Source organism: Rhizomucor pusillus (genome assembly GCF_041956525.1).
Source record: "Rhizomucor pusillus strain CBS 183.67 unplaced genomic scaffold VTP01scaffold_8, whole genome shotgun sequence".
In the NCBI taxonomy this organism is placed as follows: Eukaryota; Fungi; Mucoromycota; class Mucoromycetes; order Mucorales; family Lichtheimiaceae; genus Rhizomucor; species Rhizomucor pusillus.
In genome coordinates this window covers 670,654-691,744 of record NW_027192150.1, presented here as the reverse complement: position 1 = coordinate 691,744, position 21,091 = coordinate 670,654, and the positions used below count along the sequence as shown (strand labels likewise).

The window sequence follows — 21,091 nt, the reverse complement described above, 5'->3', positions numbered from 1 at the left end:
TTATTTTACAACTGTGCAAGCACAATTAAAAGGAACGAACGAAAAGTAATTCAAGCAGACTTGGCTAATTCTAACAACAAAAGGGTGAAATGTTAGAAACCGCCAACCTTTTTCTGGCTTATTTCCCTTATCGACACTTACTCTCGACGTCGGCAACAGCCTGGTCCAAGATTTGTTGCTGGATCTGAGGGTCCTTGAGATCCTGGTGGATCTTTTCGATCAAGTAAGCAGCAAGCTGCTTCTGCTCACGTTCACGGACGTTTGCTTCGTGACGGACCCAAGAGTCCAAAGTGCTCTTGACTTCCTGAGCCACAGCGACCTTCTGCTTGAGAGTGAATGCCTCAGCCTCGAGTTGGGCGGTCTCGCGGGACAATTCGAACAAGGCCTTTGTAACGTCAACAAGATCCTTCATTTGACCGGCTTCTTCGATGCGGGTCTGGACGGCAGACTTGTGGTCGGCGCGGGCCTTGTTCAAGACACCTTTGATGCGCTAATTCCGGCGAAAATTATCACGATTAAGTATTCTTTTTCTCAAACCTACTAGGTGATTATCTTACTTCAATGTGCTCCTGAGCCATGTTGGTGTAGGGCTCTCTCAAGTACTTGAGCAAGACACCCAGAAGACCAGCGCTGGCAACCAAGACCAAGGTTTCTTCGTTGAGAATGTAGATTTCCTTGGCGATAAGTGCAGTGGCCAAACCGGTACCAACAGTCAAGTAGCCGGCCTTGGCGGCAATGGAGTCACCGGGAAGGACATCCAAAACACTGGACTTTTTCTCGGCAGCAGCAGCTAAGAAAACACAAAAAAGGCGTTTAGTATGTCGAGAAGAAATCCGTCACTTTAAGCTCTCACCGTTTTGCTCAGTGCTGTAGTTGCGAATACTGAGATATACACTTTGTCAGTTCCTAAACGCGGAATCTCGCGATACATACGAGCAACTTACGCAGCAGAAGCAGCAATGCGACGCGAAGCGCTGAGCGCGGCGGGACGGACGGTGGCAGCAGCTAATGATTTCCACAGTGTGAATGACATTCTCGGTTGCTAACTTTAGTGTTTACTCAGTATACCTGCTGCGTTCTTTGTCAACAGTCTCAAAGCCATGGTTGTCTCTGTCGAGTTGTATAAAATTTAGTTACTTTGGCGAAAATCGGCAATGTGACTATATTCGACTTACAGGTCGGAAAGGCCTGAAGAATCGTCTCAGACGTCATCTCAAAAAAGTGTACACAAATTTTGGGCGGGGTCAAAATGTTTACTTTTGCTTATTCTCCTTTGGATTATGTTGGCAACGGTGTATCCAGGGACCGTCGCCTGGAAGCGGCACCGTTAATTCCCACTACCACCTTTAGATATAACTATGTGCTTCGTCCATCTGAGCAGGTCAGGTTGTCCGCAGAGTGTCCGAAATTAAACGAGGTCAACCTGTCAAAACTCTCGCGGGTTGAAGAAGATATGGATTGATCTATCTTTTCATTTCTATGTCCTTGTCATTTTGATATTCTTTTTGATCCGGTGTATCCTGTCTGATCTACCTAAAGCGGTCACTAATGGTAATATACAACGTACATCGACGTACGATAACAACGGGATCCTCCCAAATCTTATGAAAGTAATATAGCGGCAGGCTAAAAAGATGCTTTTCTGAAAATGCGTGTAAAATGAAAAAGAATATTATTCAGGCTTGATGAATCCTCTGCTGATTTTTTGTGGTTGGCGGCTCTGTTCGTTGTCTTGTTTTACTTCTTCTTCGTCGTCGTCTCTCCGTCTCTTGCTTGACCGCTTTTTCTTTGCAAACTTTTTCGCCATACTGTGGAGCAGACCTTCTTCATCTTCAGCCGCCATTCTATCCCGTTCTTCTTGTTCTTCGTCCTCCTCCTCTTGCGCCCTTTGCTCTTCCAATGCCTAGTCCCGCAAGCAGTTAGTTAACATTTTCCAACTGGGCACTAAAACGTCTAAAGATATACGAACGCTGATCTTCTTGTTGAAATCTTTGAATGATCGTCTTCCTAGAGTGTTCAACTCATTGAATACGAGGTAACTCGGTTGGTATTCGATATCTATTTTTCTATCAAAGAAATCCCACCGTCAGTTATGCATGCAGCACAAGCTGACATGTCGTTACTACTCACGGTTTATGGTTTTCCTCTGTTTCATACTCGATAATCCACTCTGCTTCTGATATTATTCGTTTTCGTTCCCGTTCCATCTCCTCTTGTCTTTCTTTTTCAAGCGATCGTTGCATGAACTATTGGAACACGGCATAGATCAGCAAAACACGATCAGTCTGGTCACTGTAAGGGCACAGCGAGATCGGCCTCTCGCTACTTACTTTCATGCCAAGCAACCTGCTTGATGGCGTCTTGCCCTTGGACTCTGTAGCCGCGGCCATTATTTACAATGGGAATGTGTGTATATGTATATATGAGAAGGAGGGTGAAAAAAAAATAAGGTGTGTCGGGCCGATTTCCTTGCACGATCATTTCTGCGAAATGCAGACTTTCGTGACGTGACTTGAGACTATGCCGAGCTTGCGGATCATTGATAATGACGACAATGCCACTAATGGATCACGCAAAGAAACGACGTTACAGCCTGTAAAAGCTACACAGACACTATGCAACATGTAAGTTCGAGCCTATTATGTCCAGATCTCAACGATCTCACGCATTTATTTGTCTGGGTAGATGCGAACGACAGTTTGCCAGCTATGTCTGCCCGCGCTGTAACTTGCGATATTGCTCCCTTGCATGCTACAAGGATTCAAAGCATCTAGAGTGCAGTGAGACATTCTATCGAGATAACGTTCAAGAAGAGATCAAAGCAAGAGGGCTCAGCGAAAGCGAAGTACGAGAAATGGCGAGGATTTTAAGTCGAGTCCAAGGCAACGCTGAAGAACTGGACGAACAAGATGGACTAGAGGAGGAGGATGAGGAAGATGATATGCAGCAACTCACCGAGGTGCTTTCCAAACTCGACACAGATGAAAATGTGGATTTTGAGAGTTTATTATCTAAATTACCAGCATCACATCGCGAGGAATTCGAAAAGTTCATAAAGGCGGGACAGCTGCCTGAGTATGAGCCGTGGTGGATGGGTCGTCTCGATGAAAAGACAAACTTGGTACAGCCACTGGAAGAGGATAAAGAAGAAGAAAAGGAACAAAACACGAGTGATGAAGACCACCAGATATGGAATACAAAGCGGCCTGATTTGCCGAGTGAGCTACCTGACTTTACCAGGATTTCCAAGGCACAGCCGTCAGTGCTGCTCAATGCATGCCTCGTGAATATCATCATGACATACTGCTACCTGATGCGACATTTACTTGGCGAATTATACGAGCATCCTGCAAACACGTGCTCTATTATTGAGCGAGTGTCGAACCAGGTGTTATTCAGCACTGAGGCAGGTTTCCCGTTTTCAGACATAGCACACGCAGCGACGCAAACAGTAGATGATGTGATAGCCTACGAAGATGGGCTGGATGCGCCGAGTCTGTCGGACGAAGGTGATAATCGACGAACCCGCTTGCTACAAACATTGCTGCAGGATGTAATGGTACTGTTAGATGACTCGCACGACTATATTGAGCGCGCTCTATACGATATGTGGCAGATACTGGAGACTCTCACCAAAAAGCTCCCCAAAGTGGCGGAAAAACGGAAGCAAACGATGCTGGCAGCTCGAAAAGCATTTTACTACTTTGCGTACGGAGTACATCAGAAACGCCACGAGAAGGAAAACGTGGTTCTGTTGAGAATGACGGTTGCCACAGAGTATGAAAGGATCAAAGCTACCGAGAAAGCGTTTGATTATCTGCGGCGGACGGCCGAAAATGCCAAACAGCAAATGCAAAGCTCAAGCAATAATAAAATTCAAGAGATTTAATCGACTTAAAGGGGTAAAAGAGTCTGGCCTTGCACTTGTTCTCTCCGCTTACCAGAAAACAACACGCCATGACATGGCCCGTCCAGCTCAGGAATTGAAAAAGAAATTCTTTACCGAGTTACCAAAACTTCAAGTGCTGTCACGTCTACAAGATGCACGTTCAGAAGTGACAGTCTATGTCAAAGGTAGCGAAACCAGTACTTTCGTCATTCAATGAATTGCACGCTCACACCACTACGCTGCTGCCCTTGTATATTACTTGAAAGGTTTTCTTGCGCAGGGCGAATCACCCGAGCACTTTGAGGACTGGATGCATTCTCACCGGTTGCTAGTACTGAGTCCAGACCATCAATGGGGACCAGCAGCTTTAGGGTATGTTTCTATTTTCTGTTGAAGTGAGGGATATATGGAAAAGAAACCCAAATGCGGATACTTAACGCATTTTTTCATGATGGAAAACATAAAGATATTCTTGGCCTTCTGGGTCACCAATCCATCAGATACCGCTGCCTTTAGCAACACTCGGTTCCGCCGCCTATTTTGTGGGCCAGAGTTGGCAGCGACTAAAACAGTTCAAACTGCCCACGCCGGCATCGATTGTCGGAGCCATGGCACTGGATGTAGGCTTGCACGCAGGCCGCCTTGTGTACCAATTTTCAGTGGCGAATCGGGAGAGCCAGGAGCGTGCCGAGCGACTAGCATGGCGGTTGCTGGATCTAAGAAAGAAATACGAGAAGCTGCGAGTTGTAGGCCACTCACTTGGATGCCGACACATCGTAGAAGCATGTTCACTTATGCAGCATTCTGAAAGGTTGGGAGGGAAAGAACATCTTTATTTAGAACAAAAAATTTTGTACTAACTGGGTGAGTGGGACTGACTCATGCGTAGACCAGATGCTATCCACCTTTGTGCACCAGCGCTCGTTTCATCTGACATCATGCCATACCTTCGAGAAGGTACTGGAGGCCTAGGCCGGCAAAAGACAGTTATCTACTACTCTCGCAAGGACCTGACGCTCGGGATCCTTTTGCGCGCCATTTTGGCCGGCGAACAAGCAGTCGGCGAGATTGGACTTGATCCTCAAGTGCCTGTGGATGCCTCGGTTAGTTCCATCGATGCCAGTGCATCCCTGGGAGGGTTCTATGTGGGTGCGCACGTTGACTATGCGCACAAATTTCATTACTTTGCTCAGGGTGCACGGACTGTGAGACAGCTCATCACAAAAGAATAATAACAGCGACCGACGGACCGACCGACCTGTTCATTCGTGATCGTCCTTCTGCTATTTCGCCGATCGAAAAACAATTAAAAGCAGCCAGCCTTGCGACAGAAGAGGTTTCAAAAATTTTCTAGGGTCCCCTTCCTCCTCCCTTCTTCGTTTCCCGTTCTTGTTTTATTTTGTTGCTATCTTCTTTTTTTAATTTCAACCGAAAATGATGTCTCCGAGGAAACAATCCCAATTGAGGATTGATGTCCTAGACGACGAAATCCTGCTCCACGGACAAGCCGAAGAGTCTGCAGGAAAGTTACTGCAGGGTACATTGGTGCTTGATATCAGCGAGCCTATGAAAGTTCGATCTGTCATCCTCAAGTTTACTGGCAAAATGAAAGTTTCCTGGTCAGAAGGTAAGAGCTTTTTTCTTTTTTACTCTACAGTGATGTCGACGATAATTAAGCTTTCTGAACAATAGGCATTGGGCATCATCAACATTATTACAAGCAGGAACGCACAATCATTTCGAAACAGTGGCAATTTGTGCCCGTCGGCGAAGTGGTTCTGAAGAAGACATACACACTCGCGGCTGGGCAGCATAGATGGAATTTTGAGCTGCCGCTTCCAGGCGACCTGCCACAATCACTCGAAGCTGAAGGTGGAAGGGTCAGTTATCGCTTAAAAGCCATTGTCGAACGACCAACGTTTGTGCACAACATAATCAAGAAGCGACCGATCCGAATTGTAAGATGTCTGATGCCTTCCGAGTTCGAGCTTGCCCAGTCCCTCGAGATCCATAATACTTGGAGCGAAAAGATGATTTACGACATCTCGCTTCCATCCAAAATCTATGCCCACGGCGAGTCGATCCCTGTATCGTTCGAAATTATGCCACTCGCGACCAACTTGAAAGTACGAGCGCTGTGCGGCACACTCAAGGAATATTGCACGTACACTGCGAACGAGCGATCCAAGACAGACACACGTGTTGTGCGAGTCGAACGACAAGTGAATCCTTTTGCCAATGTGACACGACAGGAGGACGAGAGTTGGAAGAGGGTGATACACATCGATGTGCCAGAGCGGTCGCCGCTAGTATTTTGCGATGCAGATAATGATATGATCCGTATCAGACACAAGCTAAAATTCGTGATCTCGCTCGAGAACGCCGATGGACACTTGTCTGAACTCAGATGCTCCGTTCCGGTTGTTGTTGTCGACTCGTATGCTCAACAGACGGATGGAAACCAACTGCCAGCGTACGATGAAACCTGGCGGTCTGTGCCTTACGACAGAACTGTCTGGGAAGTGCTTCGGACCCGTGCAGGGTCTGTGTCCCAACCTGCCGCTGCTGCTGCCGTCATCGGTGGCGAATCATCATCGACATCACAGCAGCAAACCGCGCTGCCTGCTCCGCCCGAGCGGGAGCCTATCACGATCACCGGCCGCACGCGAGCGCTGTCTGTCAGTGCGCAGGGTCCGTTGTCACCGCCAAACGGTAACGGTTTCCCATTGACAAAAGCGCAGATGGCTCAACAAGAAGCTGCAGCTGCTGCTGAAGAAGAAGACGAGCAGCAACAAACCGCTGGATTCCAGCCCCGGTCAGTGGAAAGTGCACACAGTCTCTGGTGGAACGGCATGGAGTTGTCTCGAGTCCCATCCTACAGAACAGCAGCCCAGCAGGAGCCTGCAGACTTGTCATCGTCGCTACCACCATATGATTCGCTGTCCATGTCACCGAGATGGACTCGCTAAAAGACTTACTATGCATGTCCTCTATACCATTTGACTCTATCAGTCCATCATTTCCTCCCCCCTCTGCATTCACACGCATATATATGTATTCATTTTTCATCATCCCTATCATTTCGGCAACACCCCTTATAATTAGCTTATTTTTCTATCACATGCCTTTTGTCAAACATCAATTCGTTGCTATAGATATCGCAACTGTCGTTTTACCCCGCATTTCCATATCGGCATTTCATTATTAAATGCATTGGTCAGCATTTTTCCATTGTTGAAGATTCCATGCCTCGACTTGTCCCTGCCGAGTATCACTTTATACCGGTCAGTGCTGTTACCGAGGGCCACGACGTCCAACGCCTGGCCATTGAGAAGCATATATTTCCTGCCCTGAAGCCCGCGCGTCAGCGGATCGCGTTCCTGTGGTCTCATTCAAATGGATTCCACAAGGAATCGCTTCATCCTGTCATGCGCCGGTTCCTGAGCAACCTGCGCAGTAAATCGGGCCTCGACGACGTAGACGTGCATTTTATAGCCTGGGACGCTCGAAACCACGGCGATTCTGCTCGCTTAAACGAGGGCACCTTTAAAGAGACCTGTAAGTAGAAAGAGCGTCGGGGGGAAAGAGAGTATCATGCTGACAATAATGCATTTGTTGCCACAGATACCTGGTTCGACAATGCCATGGATACCAAACAAGTCATTGATCAAATGCGCCTTAAATCCGACTACAATGTACTCATTGGTATCGGCCACAGTTTTGGTGCTACCTCTGTGTAAATTATTTATCCATGGAAAAGCTGCTCTATCACTTACAGACTTTTGACAAGGCTGCTGTGTGAATTCTTTTATCCACGGACGTTTGATGCCATGTGCCTGATTGAACCCGTCATTGGTCCAAACATTGATGCCCTGAAAAATGTTGCACAGTACCCGATCATGGCATCAAGAAACAGACGAGACGAATGGCCTAGCCGGTACGTAACTGCAGAGATACAACACACTTTCTATACCAAAAACTGACATTACTGCTTTCGAAGAGAGGAATGCCTCCAATCGCTAGTTAAGCGACCATTTTGGAAACGGTTCGATCCAGAAGTATTGAAACTTTACGTGGTAAGAAGCTGGCCTTCCCCCCCTTCCACCCCCAAAGAAGACAAAGCAACTGGCTGCGCTTGCTAAAAACGGGAACCATCTTGTGCTACTGTACAGGACTATGGCATGTACGAGACACCAAACGGCACAATCAAGCTGAAATGTCCGAAAGAACAAGAGTTCGTAAGTAAAGTTTATTGACCAAACTAGTTCCGTCAGAAATGCTGACGAGTTCTTCTTTTTTTTTTCTCTTCACGTTAGCGCAACTTTTTCCTCCAGTCTTACCCGCGTGCAACCGGCTTCGCTTCACTGGAAACTGTCTCAGTGCCTTGCCATTTCATCTATGCACTCGAATCTGACTTGTATAGTATCTGAATGGTGATAAGACTGTGAGAGAGTGTGTGATTTTACTCACGTATGGAGATTGGTAGCCTTGATCCTTCAGATGCGCACTTGGTAACTGGCCGCAACGAGAAACGGTTTACAATCGATTTCATTCAAGGAGGCCACATGGTTCCTAACGAGAGGCCAGACCTGGTCGGTGAGTATTATCCTCCTCCTCTCCTCCTCCTTGCTTTAACAAATACAAACACTTACGCTAACGATGGGAAATCTATCGGCAGCTAACCACATTATCAAGATTGTCGATAGACTTTTCGGAGAAATATTTCCCTCCAAGCTTTAGAAGGACATTTTCAACAATGCTCAAACTTTGTTTTCACTTTTGTTGTAAGATATGCAGTTAGCAATCATCCATAGCAAAATAGCCATATGTGTGTGAGGGGTTGACGATAGAGATTTTTTGGATTACTTTATGAACCAACTGACCAACCCAAAGTCAATAAATAGGCACTGGACAGTGTTTCATATATACGTGTACCTTTCTTTTTCCTCTCGTCGGTTTATTTAACCAACCCCCTCCCGCTATCGGTGCATTTTACACATCAACGCTCACACAAATGCTCTGCTGGTGGCTATTCCTTGCATTTCTATCCGTACATGCAATATCCGCGAGACGGATAGCGCTCAATGAATGGACACCGGCTTCCGAACCAATATTGTTCACGATCCACGAACCAGCGTGGCTCCAAGTAGTCGACTATACGCATCCAGGAGGGAATCGGTTTCAAGTATACGACTCTGGTGAACTGCTTGGAGTGACGTCGTATGTTCACAAAAAGAGGCCAATGCGCGGCGAGACAGCTACGAGTCCAAGTGAGGCGATCAAGTACTTGGAATTTTACAGCCGAGGAATATTTGAATTGAGCCCGGGATCCCACCGCATTGCTGTAAAACCAGCAAGCAAGCGCAAGAGCCATGTTAAAAAGTTTGCTGACGGCGCCGCAGTGCGCTTGATCAAGTACACAGACTTGACAGCAGAGATCATGCTGCAGCACGGCGCGCGCTTAGTCGATATCGAGCATACCGTCACTAGAACCAAAACGGAGCAAGTCGTTACGCCCGCGCCAGGTAAATATGCTAATAACTACGAAAGAGTGACCATTTTATCCAATTTTAACATTGATTTTTTTTCTTGCTGTGTACAACATTGCAGCAGTTATAAATGAAAAAGAAGAGCAAGCTGGGAAAGATAACATAGTATAGCCGTGCGTAGGTCAGTTAGGATCTTAGCTTTTGTACACCATTCTGTAAATTGGTAAAAAACTCATCAAGACGTCGGCTAAGCGGAAAAAAGTCGCGCTCGATGAAAATGCATAGTAATATATATTCCATTCAGCTTATTCTCAGCAAGCTTATACTCTATACCCTTGTTTCTGCTGGAATGTGGAATCTGTTAATTAAGATATGTATATATGCTCGCAGGTGGGAAAAACTATTGGTTCGGTAAAGAAACATCCCAGTCCTTTAGTACTTGATCCGCTTCTGGTTGGGGGCGCTGCTGCTGCTGGCTGTTAAAGACCAATCATAATTCGTCAGTATATGAAGCGAAGAAACGCACACTGAGCACGACATGCAAGCGGAAGTATTGGTCCAATGCAAGGTCTTTTTTTTCGCCAAGAACGTCGGATGTAAACGCAAAAAGAAAAAACCAAGATGTCGTTTGATGATGGTGGCACGTAACAATTCGGCCCTTTTCTCTCTGTGAAACGACTGGCAATGACCATCTCCGTTTGGAAACAGGCTGCTGCTGCTGCTAATGCTGCGAAACCGCGTGTTCAATAAGTTGCTTATAGATTGCAGCAGGAGCAGCAGGTGCTTTTCTGGAACACAAAACCTACAAATGGTAGGCACATGGTCAAGCATGTTGTGGGTGCTTTTTCCTGCGCAGAACGTCCCAAAATAGGAATGATGCCGTTATATGCCTAAAGTACAAAACAAGGTTGAATGATATAACGCGTATATTTTTTGTTACAAGTGGGAAGCTATTATCCCCAGGATGAAGAAGGAAAAGGGATGTTCCCTTCCTGAGAAAGTGAGAGTTTAAATTGTCAGCATTATGTACATGATGCGATGAGAAAAAGGGGGTATCGATGGCATAACGTTTTAGTTTGTAGGGCAATTGAATCCTTTGGGCTTGGGTGCACCCACGGATGTTTTCCAGGCGATACCTGAAATCTGGACTTGGACGCTAAAGTCAAAGTCGGGCGTCTTGTCACTCTCACCATCTGCTACAGGAACCACCGATCCGTACTGCTTAAAGTTGCTGCAATAGTACCATAAATCGGTAAAGGTCTGATCTGAATCTGACGACCTGTTGTAAAAGATATCCATTGTCACGTTCGTTGACTGTTTCACATGAGGGGCGAGGACGAGAGAACCCGAATTTCCGTGTCCAAAAGCCTGGCTTGTATTACGATCAGTGACGGTGACGAGCAGGTTTTCTATCCGCGTTGGGACCCAGTTTGCAGAATTGTCGATAGAAAGCGTGACACGCCAGGTTGTGTTGTAGATGCCGGTGTCTTTGGATATGACGGGCGCCACCGCAACGTCGTCGGCGTCTGTAACTTCAAAGGAGGGCACGCGCGGCCACACAAAATACCAAATAACTGCAATGACAGCGGCGACCAATATAGCAATGGCAAATATGGCATGTCGCCTCCGCCAACAGGTTTTCCGTTTTCTCTTAACCGTGAATGGCAATTCTGGTGGCGGCTGTTGCAATGCATGGACGGGCCGGCGTTCATCCGTCGTTGTCAAGACATCAGTGTGCTCGGGCTGCAGGGAAATGGTGCGATCCTTGTCGGTCAGGACAGACGTCGTTCTCTCTTCGATGTAGATGGGTGCCACAGGGGCAAGGGGATCACGTTGATGGTGCGAATATGGCAAATACGAATTTGCCCGCTGCAAATGCTGCTGCTGTTGGTCGTAATCGCTTCTGCTCGTTCGCTTGGCGTATGGGTCCTCGAGTCTGTCGGCCGTCGTCAGTTTCCTCGTGCTGCTGTCCGAAGCAGACCTGGAATGAGCAATGTCTGGATCGAGATCACCGCGATCTTGAGTTCACTGTATCAGAGGAGAATGGTGTTCGGCTTCAATTGGCCTCGTTTTTACCTTGACCTCTCCTGACCGCTCGGTATGGATCCACCTCGTCGTAATTTGCCTCGTTAATCGATGATGGCGAGCGGCCAAGCGGATTGGACGACATGGCCCTCGAAAGCAAATAAAAGGAAGAAAGAAAGAAAGATAGAGAGGAAGGAGGAGGGGGAATGGGGGGAAGAGGGGAGAAAGAAGAAAGAAAGGGGCAAGTCGTACAGAAAAGTTGAACTGTTGGGTGCACAGACTCAACGTGGTTTTTGTTCTGTTGGTTCCACAGCTTCTACAGACCCTGTTTCTTGGTCAATTAAACATTAAAACCTGTTCCCCCACGTCAACACTGAAACGTCATTTATGGGAATGCACTCCCCAAACCTAATTCACTCCTGAGAAATACAAGAAGACCATATGTTTATCGCAAACCACAAAATCTGTGCCTTCTCATCCAAAGTCAAAGAAAGAAACTTTCGCGGCCAAGGGCGGTCTTTCATCACGCACATACACACAGGGCGGCGGGGACAGCTGGCTGTGCAAATAATAGTATAGAATACTTTTTTATTTCTAGTAATTAGACATTATTCCTCTTGGCTTTTCAGACGCAACTCTTCTAATAAACTGTAACATTCTTCCAGGGTCGAGACACACAACGCCTGACCTTCCGGCACCTGCCCTTCATCGTCGTAGAACTTGCCGTCTTTGCGAAGATTATCAATACTTGTCAGCTTCATCTGATATCTGGGTAAAATAGCGCTCAGCTTTCGCCATTCTAAATCCCAAAATATATCATTCCGCGGGCCGCCATTTCAGAAACTTACGGATACAGTTCCTCCGGAGAGCATGGAGCCCCAGTGTTCTTGACAGCCAAAAGACACTGCCGAACAGTAGTCAGCTGGTTATAGACGGGCGTCAGTGCTTCTGACACGGGTAAACTTTCATTCAGAAGGATCAATATCATTCGATAACACTTCTGTAACAAAAATAGAAGCACCGTTTGACCCTCGGGCGCCTGTCCATTTTCGTCCAGAAATTTGCCATGCTTGCTTGGATCTGTGCCATCCTCATCTTGATACCTCATCGATACAATGTCGTGGAGCTGGTGCTGGTAAGTAAAAAGATCCGTCTGTCGAAGAGTCCACTTGTGTGTCAACTCTAGGCGCTCCAGCTGTGTCTTGATGTCTACAAGACGTTCCCTGATGGTCCGCAGCGCAGGACTAAAGTCCGAACTCGCCGCAATGGCCAGATCGTGTGCATAAGCATATACTTGCTCGAGTAAGCCTGTAATTACAGCTTGCCCCGCTGGGATAGTCTGACCGTCTGCTGCCAAGAACTTTCCATCCACTCTGCTGTTGTCAATTTCCTGCAATTCTTCCTGAGCTGAAACAAGGTCTGACGTGGAGAATGTTCTCTTGCACGCTATGGAAACTAAATGTCTCCGAATACGTAATAGTTTGTTGCGAATGGGAACACTGCAAGAAACGCAGAGTCATGTTAGTCACAGGCACACACATCAATGTATAACATGCATACTGGCAGCACATGCTTACAGTTCTGGGGATACCTCGTGGATCGTGTCCAATAACTGTTGGTAAATACGTTCTGGAAAAAAAGGGAGTGTCAATTCGTTTGAATTTAATTCTTTCATGTTACACACTTACTGCACTGTTTAAACTTTGTATTCACAATCATCATGGCTGGCTTGGGCAAAATATTGTCCCGTTCGTCCACGCGCAGAATGTGTTCGATATCCTTGAGTTTGCGGCCGTATGGCTCTAAAAACTCCTCTGCATAGATCCCGAATTCTTCCAAGCGGTCAAAACATTGCTAAAATTGCATAGCTGCATAAATCATCTTGCTCCCTCCAGTGCATTTTAGGATTATTTTCCCTCCCCTCCCATACCTTGATCGCGATAACTTGTGAATACACCGCAGGCGCTGAGACGTATAATAGTTAAGTAAAGCCCCGCTGAAAAGCTGACTAAGCTGCATAAAAGCAACTCTTACTTTCTCGAGTTTTGCCCAAGCATAAAAACGACAGACTTAACAGCTGGCATACTTCATCGAGCACATCGTCTGTCCGATTTTGTGACCCCTCGTCTCCGAATTTGAATCCATTTCGAATTTGACATAAACTGTCAATGGCCTCCTCAGTCTCGTGCTTCAGAGGCAAAATGTCCTGTGTCTTGAGGTAGCTAGAACGATCGCGTCTCAGAGCCGTCAATCGATTCTTTATGTTGAGCAATTTCTCCAACACCGGGAGTTCTACACAGCCTCCTGTTAACTATCGGCTATAGTCTCTACCACGCTTCGTATTACCTTCGGGAGGTACTTTAGTCGGCATGGCGAGTTGAAGTGCAAAACGGAAACGGAAAAGAAAACGGCGACCATAGTCCGAAACGGGAACACCTGTACCCGCTGCTTTGTTTCAGAAATTTGCGAGCTTCATTGGAACACTGGAGATAAAGGCATAATCTATTTTTTTAGGAAAAAGAACCATGCATTTTGCTTTACTAGAGTTTTTTGATATAAGGCAAACGGTATGGATAGAACAACACAGCTATCAAGTAGCTTGCCTTGCAGAATCAAATATCTTGTAGCTTCAATCATATTTCCGTATAGATTGATAGCTGTATGGCAAGACTGTGCATCATAGGTTTGTATCTTGCTTATGACGTGATTTTACACGAGATCCCGCACCTTTGCCCCGAACATAGGTGCTCTTTTTTTGTTGCTTTCTTTGAATGCGTCCTAAATATTTCCAAGTAACTAAAGCAAACCTTTAGATCTTTTCTGTACAATTTATACGTAGTATGATGTAGATGAGGCACTTCATTATCTTCTGTCAATTACAGATAGCGAGATTGGCATTATTCTGGTTATCTTCCTCGACGTACGTTGATGCCTGCAATGTAAACTTCAGGAATACGATTCGCTTACGAACGTAATCCCAGGTATAAACATTCAAAGACAGCAGGAACGCGTCAACTAATGCATTGAATCACAGCTGCGAAAAAAAGGGACCTGGATCCAAAATCTCGTCCTTTGGCTCTGTTCTCTCAAACATCCCGGTACGTTGGCTGCTCTCTCGAGGTGCAGTACCATTTCTGACGCTCAACTTCGTAGCCGACATGACCTCTGTCCTGACCCGCCACCTCAAATATCAACCGTCTCGCGCCTCTCCTTCGTCTTTTCTCCCGCATCACTTCAAGTCCTCTGTCGTGCTTCTTTATTTTAACAGACCGACCCCACGGGTAAAAAGTATTTCTACTGGTTTACTTTGCTGCGGTGCACTCAGACTGATACAGAAACATTAGATGCGCGGTCTGGTCCCTCGTGAATTCGAGGATTACCCTTTGGGGTGTAAGTATCAATTATGATTACGCAGCAGTAGCGCAAGTACTAACGTAATGCTCTTAATGAAATTCTCTTGTTCCCAATCAACTACGTTTGCTACTCGCTCTTGACTTCTTCATATTCATTCCTGTATTTCCTAGTTGCTTGTAATTTAACTTTGATTGATTATTTCTTTTTAATATAAAGATGTAGGCTCTCTGCCAAAGATATGCTTATCGAGTATCATGCGGGAGGTTTACTGATTTAATATTATCATATTGGCATCTCTCGGGGCGGTGAAATGCCAATCGCATAAACCTCGGAACCAGTTTAAATGGCAAGTCATCCATGGAGTCCATCAAATACGGAAGAGTAATCTACTGCGTAATATATGACGGGAGCTTGATCACGTTATGAACAAGAGATTTTCTATCAAACAAAACAACCGCAAACGACTGCAATGCCTCTGAGCAAGTATGCATAAATGTAAGCATCCAGCCAGAAAATCGACAGGCCGATAAAGAAAGAAGTGGAATGGTGCAAGTTCTCTAAGTTTCCATGATTATCAGCATGCAAAAGTTGAAGCAATAGAGATGTTCAAAGCAATTAGTAGACTCTTCAGTCTGCTGTTTGATCGCATGTGGAGCCGTCTGTAATTTTTCGGTGTTGGGAGGAGTTGAAACGGGCGCAGGCTTCCTCGACATGGCGACAACAACAACAACAGCAGCAGCAGCAGCAGCAGCAGCAGAGCCTGCACATCGCTTCGCCGACGTGGGCAAAGTTAGCCGAGGACAGCTGGACGAATCAGTCTGGAATCTATCCATCATTGCAGTCTCAAATGCCTGTGAGCAGCTCGTGCACCAAGTCAGCGACAAAACACAGAGTTTACGCGATGCGTTGCTGAAATTGCAGAATCTTGTTATTGTCAGCGATAACAGCCTTAAAACCAATGTTTTCCTTCGAGCTACGACCGAGTTGCTGCTGCTTCACGGACGATCACCCGAGATCCACGCCAGCATGAACTTTGTCTTGTCTCAGCCAGCAGTTCCTGATCTAGTCCATCCATATGTTACCATTCTTCGACAGCGTCCCGAACTTTTTGACGCTATTTCGCTTCAATTGGACTTGCTGCTTGATGCCGAATACGATAATCCCAAATATTTGACGGAAACTATGCGTAGCTTCTACAGTTACGTCTTGCTATCCAGCGATGCGATGAGACGGGCTTGTCTGCTGCAGCAGTTTTCCAACGTTTTCCGTGATCAGTTACGTACAGAGATCCACCTTTATCTCGTTCATACTATATGCAGATACCCTGTCAAACGGAATGATGGTTTTTATCTGCATCTGGTAGATTATGCAGTTACATTTTTGAAACATACCAAGCTCCAGGAAGACGATCTGAAGCATACGGCAAGCCTTCTGTTTTACCACTTGCTTAACCGTGCAGCTGATGCAGCAACCAGCGGGGAATCCATATCAGCTACTATGCACCGACTGCAACGAATATATCATTTGCGACTTGACGGCGGCCAGGCCGCAATGACTCAAGTGGACCTTTACTTGCTGTGGACAACACTCTCATACCTTTTAGCTACGGCGCAGACAGTAGATGATCAAGATATACTTCTCAACATGATGCACGAAGCTGTCAATCGTCATCCCGACGCGAAGGGTCCAGTACTTTTCGTGGCCATGTTACCTTTGTTCCAGACCTGGTCAGAGACTATTGAACCATCAGGCAGACGCAAAACTTCCGTTCTCGATCTGATTTCATGTGTCGGCAAATACGGAAACGAGCCGTCAGATGTAAAGGGCTGCCTTGAAAATGTAAGTGTAAGTAGCAATTTCTTCTCGTACTATATTACCAACTACTATGCTTAGATGCAAACAATTTTTGATTCTTTTCATATTACTGGAAGTCTGGCCAATGTAGCCTCAAGTTTGCATAGATGTATCTTAGGAAACGACATCAATCAGCCTATTCCGTCACACACATCTTCTTACGTGCTTGCACTGCTTTTTAACACACCACTGGCTCTTAGCAACGACGTGGATGTGCGACACAAACATCTATCGCGACTCGCCAAAATAGCATTTTCGCCATGTAGCACCACGCATTCATTCAGATTTGCGGTCTTTCTGCTGTTGCTCTTTTTGATGCGATCGCACGACAAAATGTCAAGCCAAAGTTTGATTTTTATATTCCACAACATCTTGCCATCGCTCGTAGATCCGAACGATCCTATTGTCACGTCAAAGATACTCCAGTTAATCCTGCCCATGATCCGTGGATCGCGCGATACAGTCATGTCCAGCATTGCTTTCAAGGTGCTGGTAAAGCTGTACGAACGTCAACCCAGAATCTGGCAAGAGTTAAAGAAAGTGCTGGCGACTTGGACAATACATCGAAAATCCATGACAAACGTGAATAAGGAGGGGGCGATCCGCATGGAATTTGCTGTACTATCGAGTATGCGGGACCTATGCAAAAGCAGACCTCGAGAATGTGCTCAGGATATTTTGCCAATGCTTATTTCTGTACTGCAAACATGTACCAACATCAGCAACGCATCGATTACTTTAATTGTCCAAGCAATTTCGGCCTGCATCAGGGCTGGACTAGCTGAACCCAGATCCATTTGGACTGTTGCACTCTCCTACATTGCAGAGTATGCTTCGCAATATGATGCAGATCAAGTTGCGCTGCTCTGGAAAAGTTTGTGTGAATTTTTCGAAATTGTTGGAGATAAAGATGAAGGTAACAACAAAAAGCAATAGACCCTATCTCTGGAGACGACGGTGCGCTAACTAACAGCCTATTAGTGTCTGAGCCTTATATTGAATTCAAAGAAACCATTCTACATACATACATTGAACCATTGCTCGCAGCAGAGAATGAAACGATCAGAACCGCAGCGCTCAAAGCATTGTCGCACTTCCCTGCCGTAGATATTCTCCAGCTGCTGCCGGAAAAGTCCAAGCAGTATACTCAAGAGATCTGCGAGGCTCCCAACAAGCACCATACGCTTGTGCTTGCTCGACTCTTGTCTCACGAGCTCGATCATATGCGACGAGGGCTGTTCCAGGAAGAAGTCAAGAAGGACGGCAAGGATCGAGGGACAACGCGCAAAGTATTGTACGACAGAGAGTATCAACTGGCTGGAATGTACATTGCCAACTTGGAACAGGCAAAGGCAGCACCGGGTCTCCGTACCGGCTATGCGATTGCAGCACTTTTCTCTGCTCAGCAACACCTTAGCGACCATCATGCAACAACAGAAAACTTGACCAAGTCAAAGTGGTACCGCTGCATGGCAACCTCGATTGCAGATATTGGTTTGACGGATAACTTGCTTGTGCGTGTTTCTTGCTTGAACGGTTGGATGACATTATTCAAGACAGCCTTGGCTTCGGACGAGAACGCACTGGATACCAAGACGCACTTGCTACTCAAGGACCTAAACACGCGGTTGAACAAGAGCACAGTTCCTGGATCCACGAGCAATATATTGCTAGCGATCACTGGTCTTATATTGACTGTCAACAAGCTCAACCCGGCTTTGGGTGCCACGTGTGCATCCGAAGTGTTAGACGTATTCGAGAGATACCTTGCAGATTCATCATCGAGCTTATCATCGACTCTGTTGCTAAGCGAAGAAGTTCAGTTTGCGGCAAACTTTGCATTTGGTCACGTAGCAAGCTGTATTGTAAGCAATGAAAAGATGGCAACACGTGTTCTCGATAAGATCGTCGATAATGTTACGAGCAACATGAAAGGGCGGCCCCTGGACACCACGATCGATATTGTACAGTTTGCGCGTGGGTACGCTGCTGGACATTTCACTGCCGCCTTGGCGACCTGGCCAACCCAAACACCGGCCATCCAAGTCCTATCAGAGTCAGGAATCGAACGACTGTTGGCTTACTGCAACTCACCTGGTGGAAATATTTCGGAAAGCAGAGCTCTGGGTATCATGATGGGATGGGCTTCTACGGTCAAGCCTGCGGAAATGAAGAGTGTACTTTCATTTGCACAAAGCGTTCTCAAGACGTACATTGAAGGCAACGCGTCCCTCAACAAGGGTATCCTGCTCGGATCGTTCTGGGTATGCTCTTATGCGGCAGTGACAGAGGACGGACTGCTCGAAGAAGCAGCAAACGTGCTTGAAAGCGCAGCTACACTTACAGAGTCAGATGTGAGTTCCTAAAACCATACTGGTCGCCTGCACCCATAATGGCTAACGATACATATACATATTTAGCCTGAGATGACTGCGCACAGTTACCTCTACAGTGTGCCTTTTGCTCGATTGAACAGATATCGCATGGTATCAAGCGTGCGAGACACCGAAGCTACGCCGGGTTTCAGCAACCTCCTGCTTCATGAAACGAATACCATTGAACATGGTGATACTGCACAAAAGATCTCAGCCATGTTAACCCTGGGAAGCTTGCTAGGAGCTGACTATTTGACGACAGATATCGAGCAAGCTGAGTCCCAGATATACAAGTATCACGCCGAGACACGCCTAGGATTCTTAAACCATCTGGCGTCGCTAGCTAATCTTGAGGGAGTATCATCCATCGGTAATCTCAAGAATAGTCGAATTGCAGCAGTCGTTCTGGGTAATATCATTGGAGTTGCCATGATGCTGCGGGAAGCAGCCAGCAGCGGAGCCGCCAACGCAGGTCCTGCCTTGACATCGTCTTCTACGGAGCCCAAGAATTACAGTCGCCTAAACAATAATAGCAGCTTCCTGCGCGCGGTTTTCGATACCATGGTCGAGATAGCGCCGATGCGACAACACGTAGCAGCACTCAAGATATTCTTGACAAGTTTGCGCGATACGCCTGGACCCCTTCCTCCTGTTAACTGGTTCAATATATTGATGGACATTAGCCGCATATCAAATGATCTGCAATCACTATCAATACAGTTTGCCAGCAGGCATGCCAGCACGTCCATGTCTCTGTCAGAGTTTATTATTGCCCAGTTAGATTTCAAGAATGTAAGTGACACAGGCGTGCGCATCACCGCCGTTGGCGACGCAGGTGTCGGTAAAATCCTGGAACTCTGTGGTTTTGTCAACCATAAGACCCAAAAGGCTGGATACAAGCGCCGTGGTATGGATGCAGTCACTACCAAGGTTACGATTTCAGGCATGAGATGTCTAGAAATATTTGGTAGCCTGATCACCAGCTTGAAAACCGTGTCGCCCAAAATTCAGGTAAACCAAGAAGGAAAGGCTGTTAACGGGAAATAGACCTGACGCTTTTATTGTTTCGATAGCTTGAATTCTTGTCAACGCTGAACGACTATTTGCCGCCGCCAAAACAAAGTACAGGCGATGAGACCCAGGATGACGTGCTGCAGCATCTTCGCGATATGGTGTATTACAACATCACCGTGCCGCAACTACGTAACCTGACAGATATCGACGTGCTGAGAAACGCAGTCGACTGCAGTCTCGTCAAGAACGAGCAGCTATCGACCGATTCGACGTTTGCCAACGCAGTGGTCATTGCAGAAATGTATCGACTTGGTCGCTCTGCTGCTCCTACCTGGATCACGGATACTATCCGCAACGCTGCAGCAAATATCGTGGACGATCAGGGTACATGGAACGAGCTTGCTTTTGCTATTTTGGCATCGGACTGTCAAGACGACAGGCAGAAATTGCAATGGGTCATTCGCCTCCTCGATATTCTTATAGTTATCGGCAGTGACAAATCCACCGGTGACTGTAAAACTTTGTTTGCCAATGCAACCCAGAATGGATTGCGTTTGATCTTGTCGATGCTTTGGTGGGGCCAGGCAGAAGGCCAAGATTTCCTTCGGGTTCCAGAGACAGAGTATATGCTATCATTTGCTCTGGAAGTTGGAAACCACTACCCAACAGAGCAGCAACAGGTAAGCGCTTTATTTGTTTTTGAAATGATAAATTATTGCGTTACTCACGCACCGTTTTGTTTTCGTAAAGATGATGAAACGCATTCTTACTCTCATGTCAAGAGAGACAGCTCTGCAGCCGCTGTTTTCCAACGTTTTGCATAATGCACCCGAAAAAGTGCTGGCATCGCAGGGCGATGAACTTGCTGTACTATTGTCTGGACAATAAAGATTATATCTGGTGTTCATTGATAGCAAATATGCCGTGTTGACCTGAAAATGATGTATATAGAGCTTCACATCCAACTTTCCGCGGAATCAATGTATACCTTCACAATGTCATTCCATTTCCAAAAGCAACGACAATTTACAGCCTAAAAAGTCATTTGAGTACGCTCTTCGCTTTAATGTCAATTGGAACATTATGCTCTT

At 46.4% G+C, this 21,091-nt stretch overlaps 10 protein-coding genes across 10 annotated transcripts; 6 read left to right on the top strand and 4 right to left on the bottom strand.

The window, feature by feature from the left end:
* Nucleotides 1-50: 50 nt before the first annotated feature.
* VTP01DRAFT_10255 (uncharacterized protein) lies at nt 51-1,102 on the bottom strand (the record flags this gene model as incomplete). Its single annotated transcript, XM_069378597.1, has 6 exons — nt 51-70; nt 142-490; nt 558-790; nt 854-882; nt 945-1,005; nt 1,069-1,102. The coding sequence occupies 6 exons, from the start codon at nt 1,100-1,102 to the stop codon at nt 51-53; spliced, it is 726 nt and encodes a 241-aa protein (XP_069239680.1).
* A 570-nt stretch (nt 1,103-1,672) lies between these two features.
* Nucleotides 1,673-2,390, bottom strand: VTP01DRAFT_10254 (uncharacterized protein; the record flags this gene model as incomplete). Its single annotated transcript, XM_069378596.1, has 4 exons — nt 1,673-1,903; nt 1,970-2,066; nt 2,131-2,246; nt 2,331-2,390. 4 exons carry the CDS (start codon nt 2,388-2,390, stop codon nt 1,673-1,675), a joined length of 504 nt encoding a protein of 167 aa, XP_069239679.1.
* A 130-nt stretch (nt 2,391-2,520) lies between these two features.
* VTP01DRAFT_10253 (uncharacterized protein) lies at nt 2,521-3,889 on the top strand (the record flags this gene model as incomplete). Its single annotated transcript, XM_069378595.1, has 2 exons — nt 2,521-2,624; nt 2,686-3,889. 2 exons carry the CDS (start codon nt 2,521-2,523, stop codon nt 3,887-3,889), a joined length of 1,308 nt encoding a protein of 435 aa, XP_069239678.1.
* Nucleotides 3,890-3,962: 73 nt separating this feature from the next.
* VTP01DRAFT_10252 (uncharacterized protein) lies at nt 3,963-5,121 on the top strand (the record flags this gene model as incomplete). Its single annotated transcript, XM_069378594.1, has 4 exons — nt 3,963-4,074; nt 4,156-4,261; nt 4,356-4,700; nt 4,779-5,121. 4 exons carry the CDS (start codon nt 3,963-3,965, stop codon nt 5,119-5,121), a joined length of 906 nt encoding a protein of 301 aa, XP_069239677.1.
* Nucleotides 5,122-5,323: 202 nt separating this feature from the next.
* VTP01DRAFT_10251 (uncharacterized protein) lies at nt 5,324-6,858 on the top strand (the record flags this gene model as incomplete). The annotated part of the gene is made up of 2 exons (XM_069378593.1): nt 5,324-5,516; nt 5,582-6,858. 2 exons carry the CDS (start codon nt 5,324-5,326, stop codon nt 6,856-6,858), a joined length of 1,470 nt encoding a protein of 489 aa, XP_069239676.1.
* Nucleotides 6,859-7,134: 276 nt separating this feature from the next.
* On the top strand, nt 7,135-8,629 carry VTP01DRAFT_10250 (uncharacterized protein; the record flags this gene model as incomplete). The annotated part of the gene is made up of 8 exons (XM_069378592.1): nt 7,135-7,447; nt 7,514-7,625; nt 7,680-7,826; nt 7,890-7,965; nt 8,062-8,127; nt 8,206-8,306; nt 8,376-8,485; nt 8,568-8,629. The coding sequence occupies 8 exons, from the start codon at nt 7,135-7,137 to the stop codon at nt 8,627-8,629; spliced, it is 987 nt and encodes a 328-aa protein (XP_069239675.1).
* A 274-nt stretch (nt 8,630-8,903) lies between these two features.
* VTP01DRAFT_10249 (uncharacterized protein) lies at nt 8,904-9,549 on the top strand (the record flags this gene model as incomplete). The annotated part of the gene is made up of 2 exons (XM_069378590.1): nt 8,904-9,414; nt 9,500-9,549. The coding sequence occupies 2 exons, from the start codon at nt 8,904-8,906 to the stop codon at nt 9,547-9,549; spliced, it is 561 nt and encodes a 186-aa protein (XP_069239674.1).
* A 900-nt stretch (nt 9,550-10,449) lies between these two features.
* Nucleotides 10,450-11,548, bottom strand: VTP01DRAFT_10248 (uncharacterized protein; the record flags this gene model as incomplete). Its single annotated transcript, XM_069378589.1, has 2 exons — nt 10,450-11,396; nt 11,455-11,548. 2 exons carry the CDS (start codon nt 11,546-11,548, stop codon nt 10,450-10,452), a joined length of 1,041 nt encoding a protein of 346 aa, XP_069239673.1.
* A 463-nt stretch (nt 11,549-12,011) lies between these two features.
* VTP01DRAFT_10247 (uncharacterized protein) lies at nt 12,012-13,774 on the bottom strand (the record flags this gene model as incomplete). Its single annotated transcript, XM_069378588.1, has 7 exons — nt 12,012-12,171; nt 12,252-12,902; nt 12,981-13,032; nt 13,092-13,257; nt 13,334-13,368; nt 13,438-13,695; nt 13,750-13,774. The coding sequence occupies 7 exons, from the start codon at nt 13,772-13,774 to the stop codon at nt 12,012-12,014; spliced, it is 1,347 nt and encodes a 448-aa protein (XP_069239672.1).
* A 1,694-nt stretch (nt 13,775-15,468) lies between these two features.
* On the top strand, nt 15,469-20,888 carry VTP01DRAFT_10246 (uncharacterized protein; the record flags this gene model as incomplete). The annotated part of the gene is made up of 6 exons (XM_069378587.1): nt 15,469-16,596; nt 16,651-17,527; nt 17,593-18,965; nt 19,032-19,997; nt 20,060-20,680; nt 20,751-20,888. 6 exons carry the CDS (start codon nt 15,469-15,471, stop codon nt 20,886-20,888), a joined length of 5,103 nt encoding a protein of 1,700 aa, XP_069239671.1.
* Nucleotides 20,889-21,091: the final 203 nt, after the last annotated feature.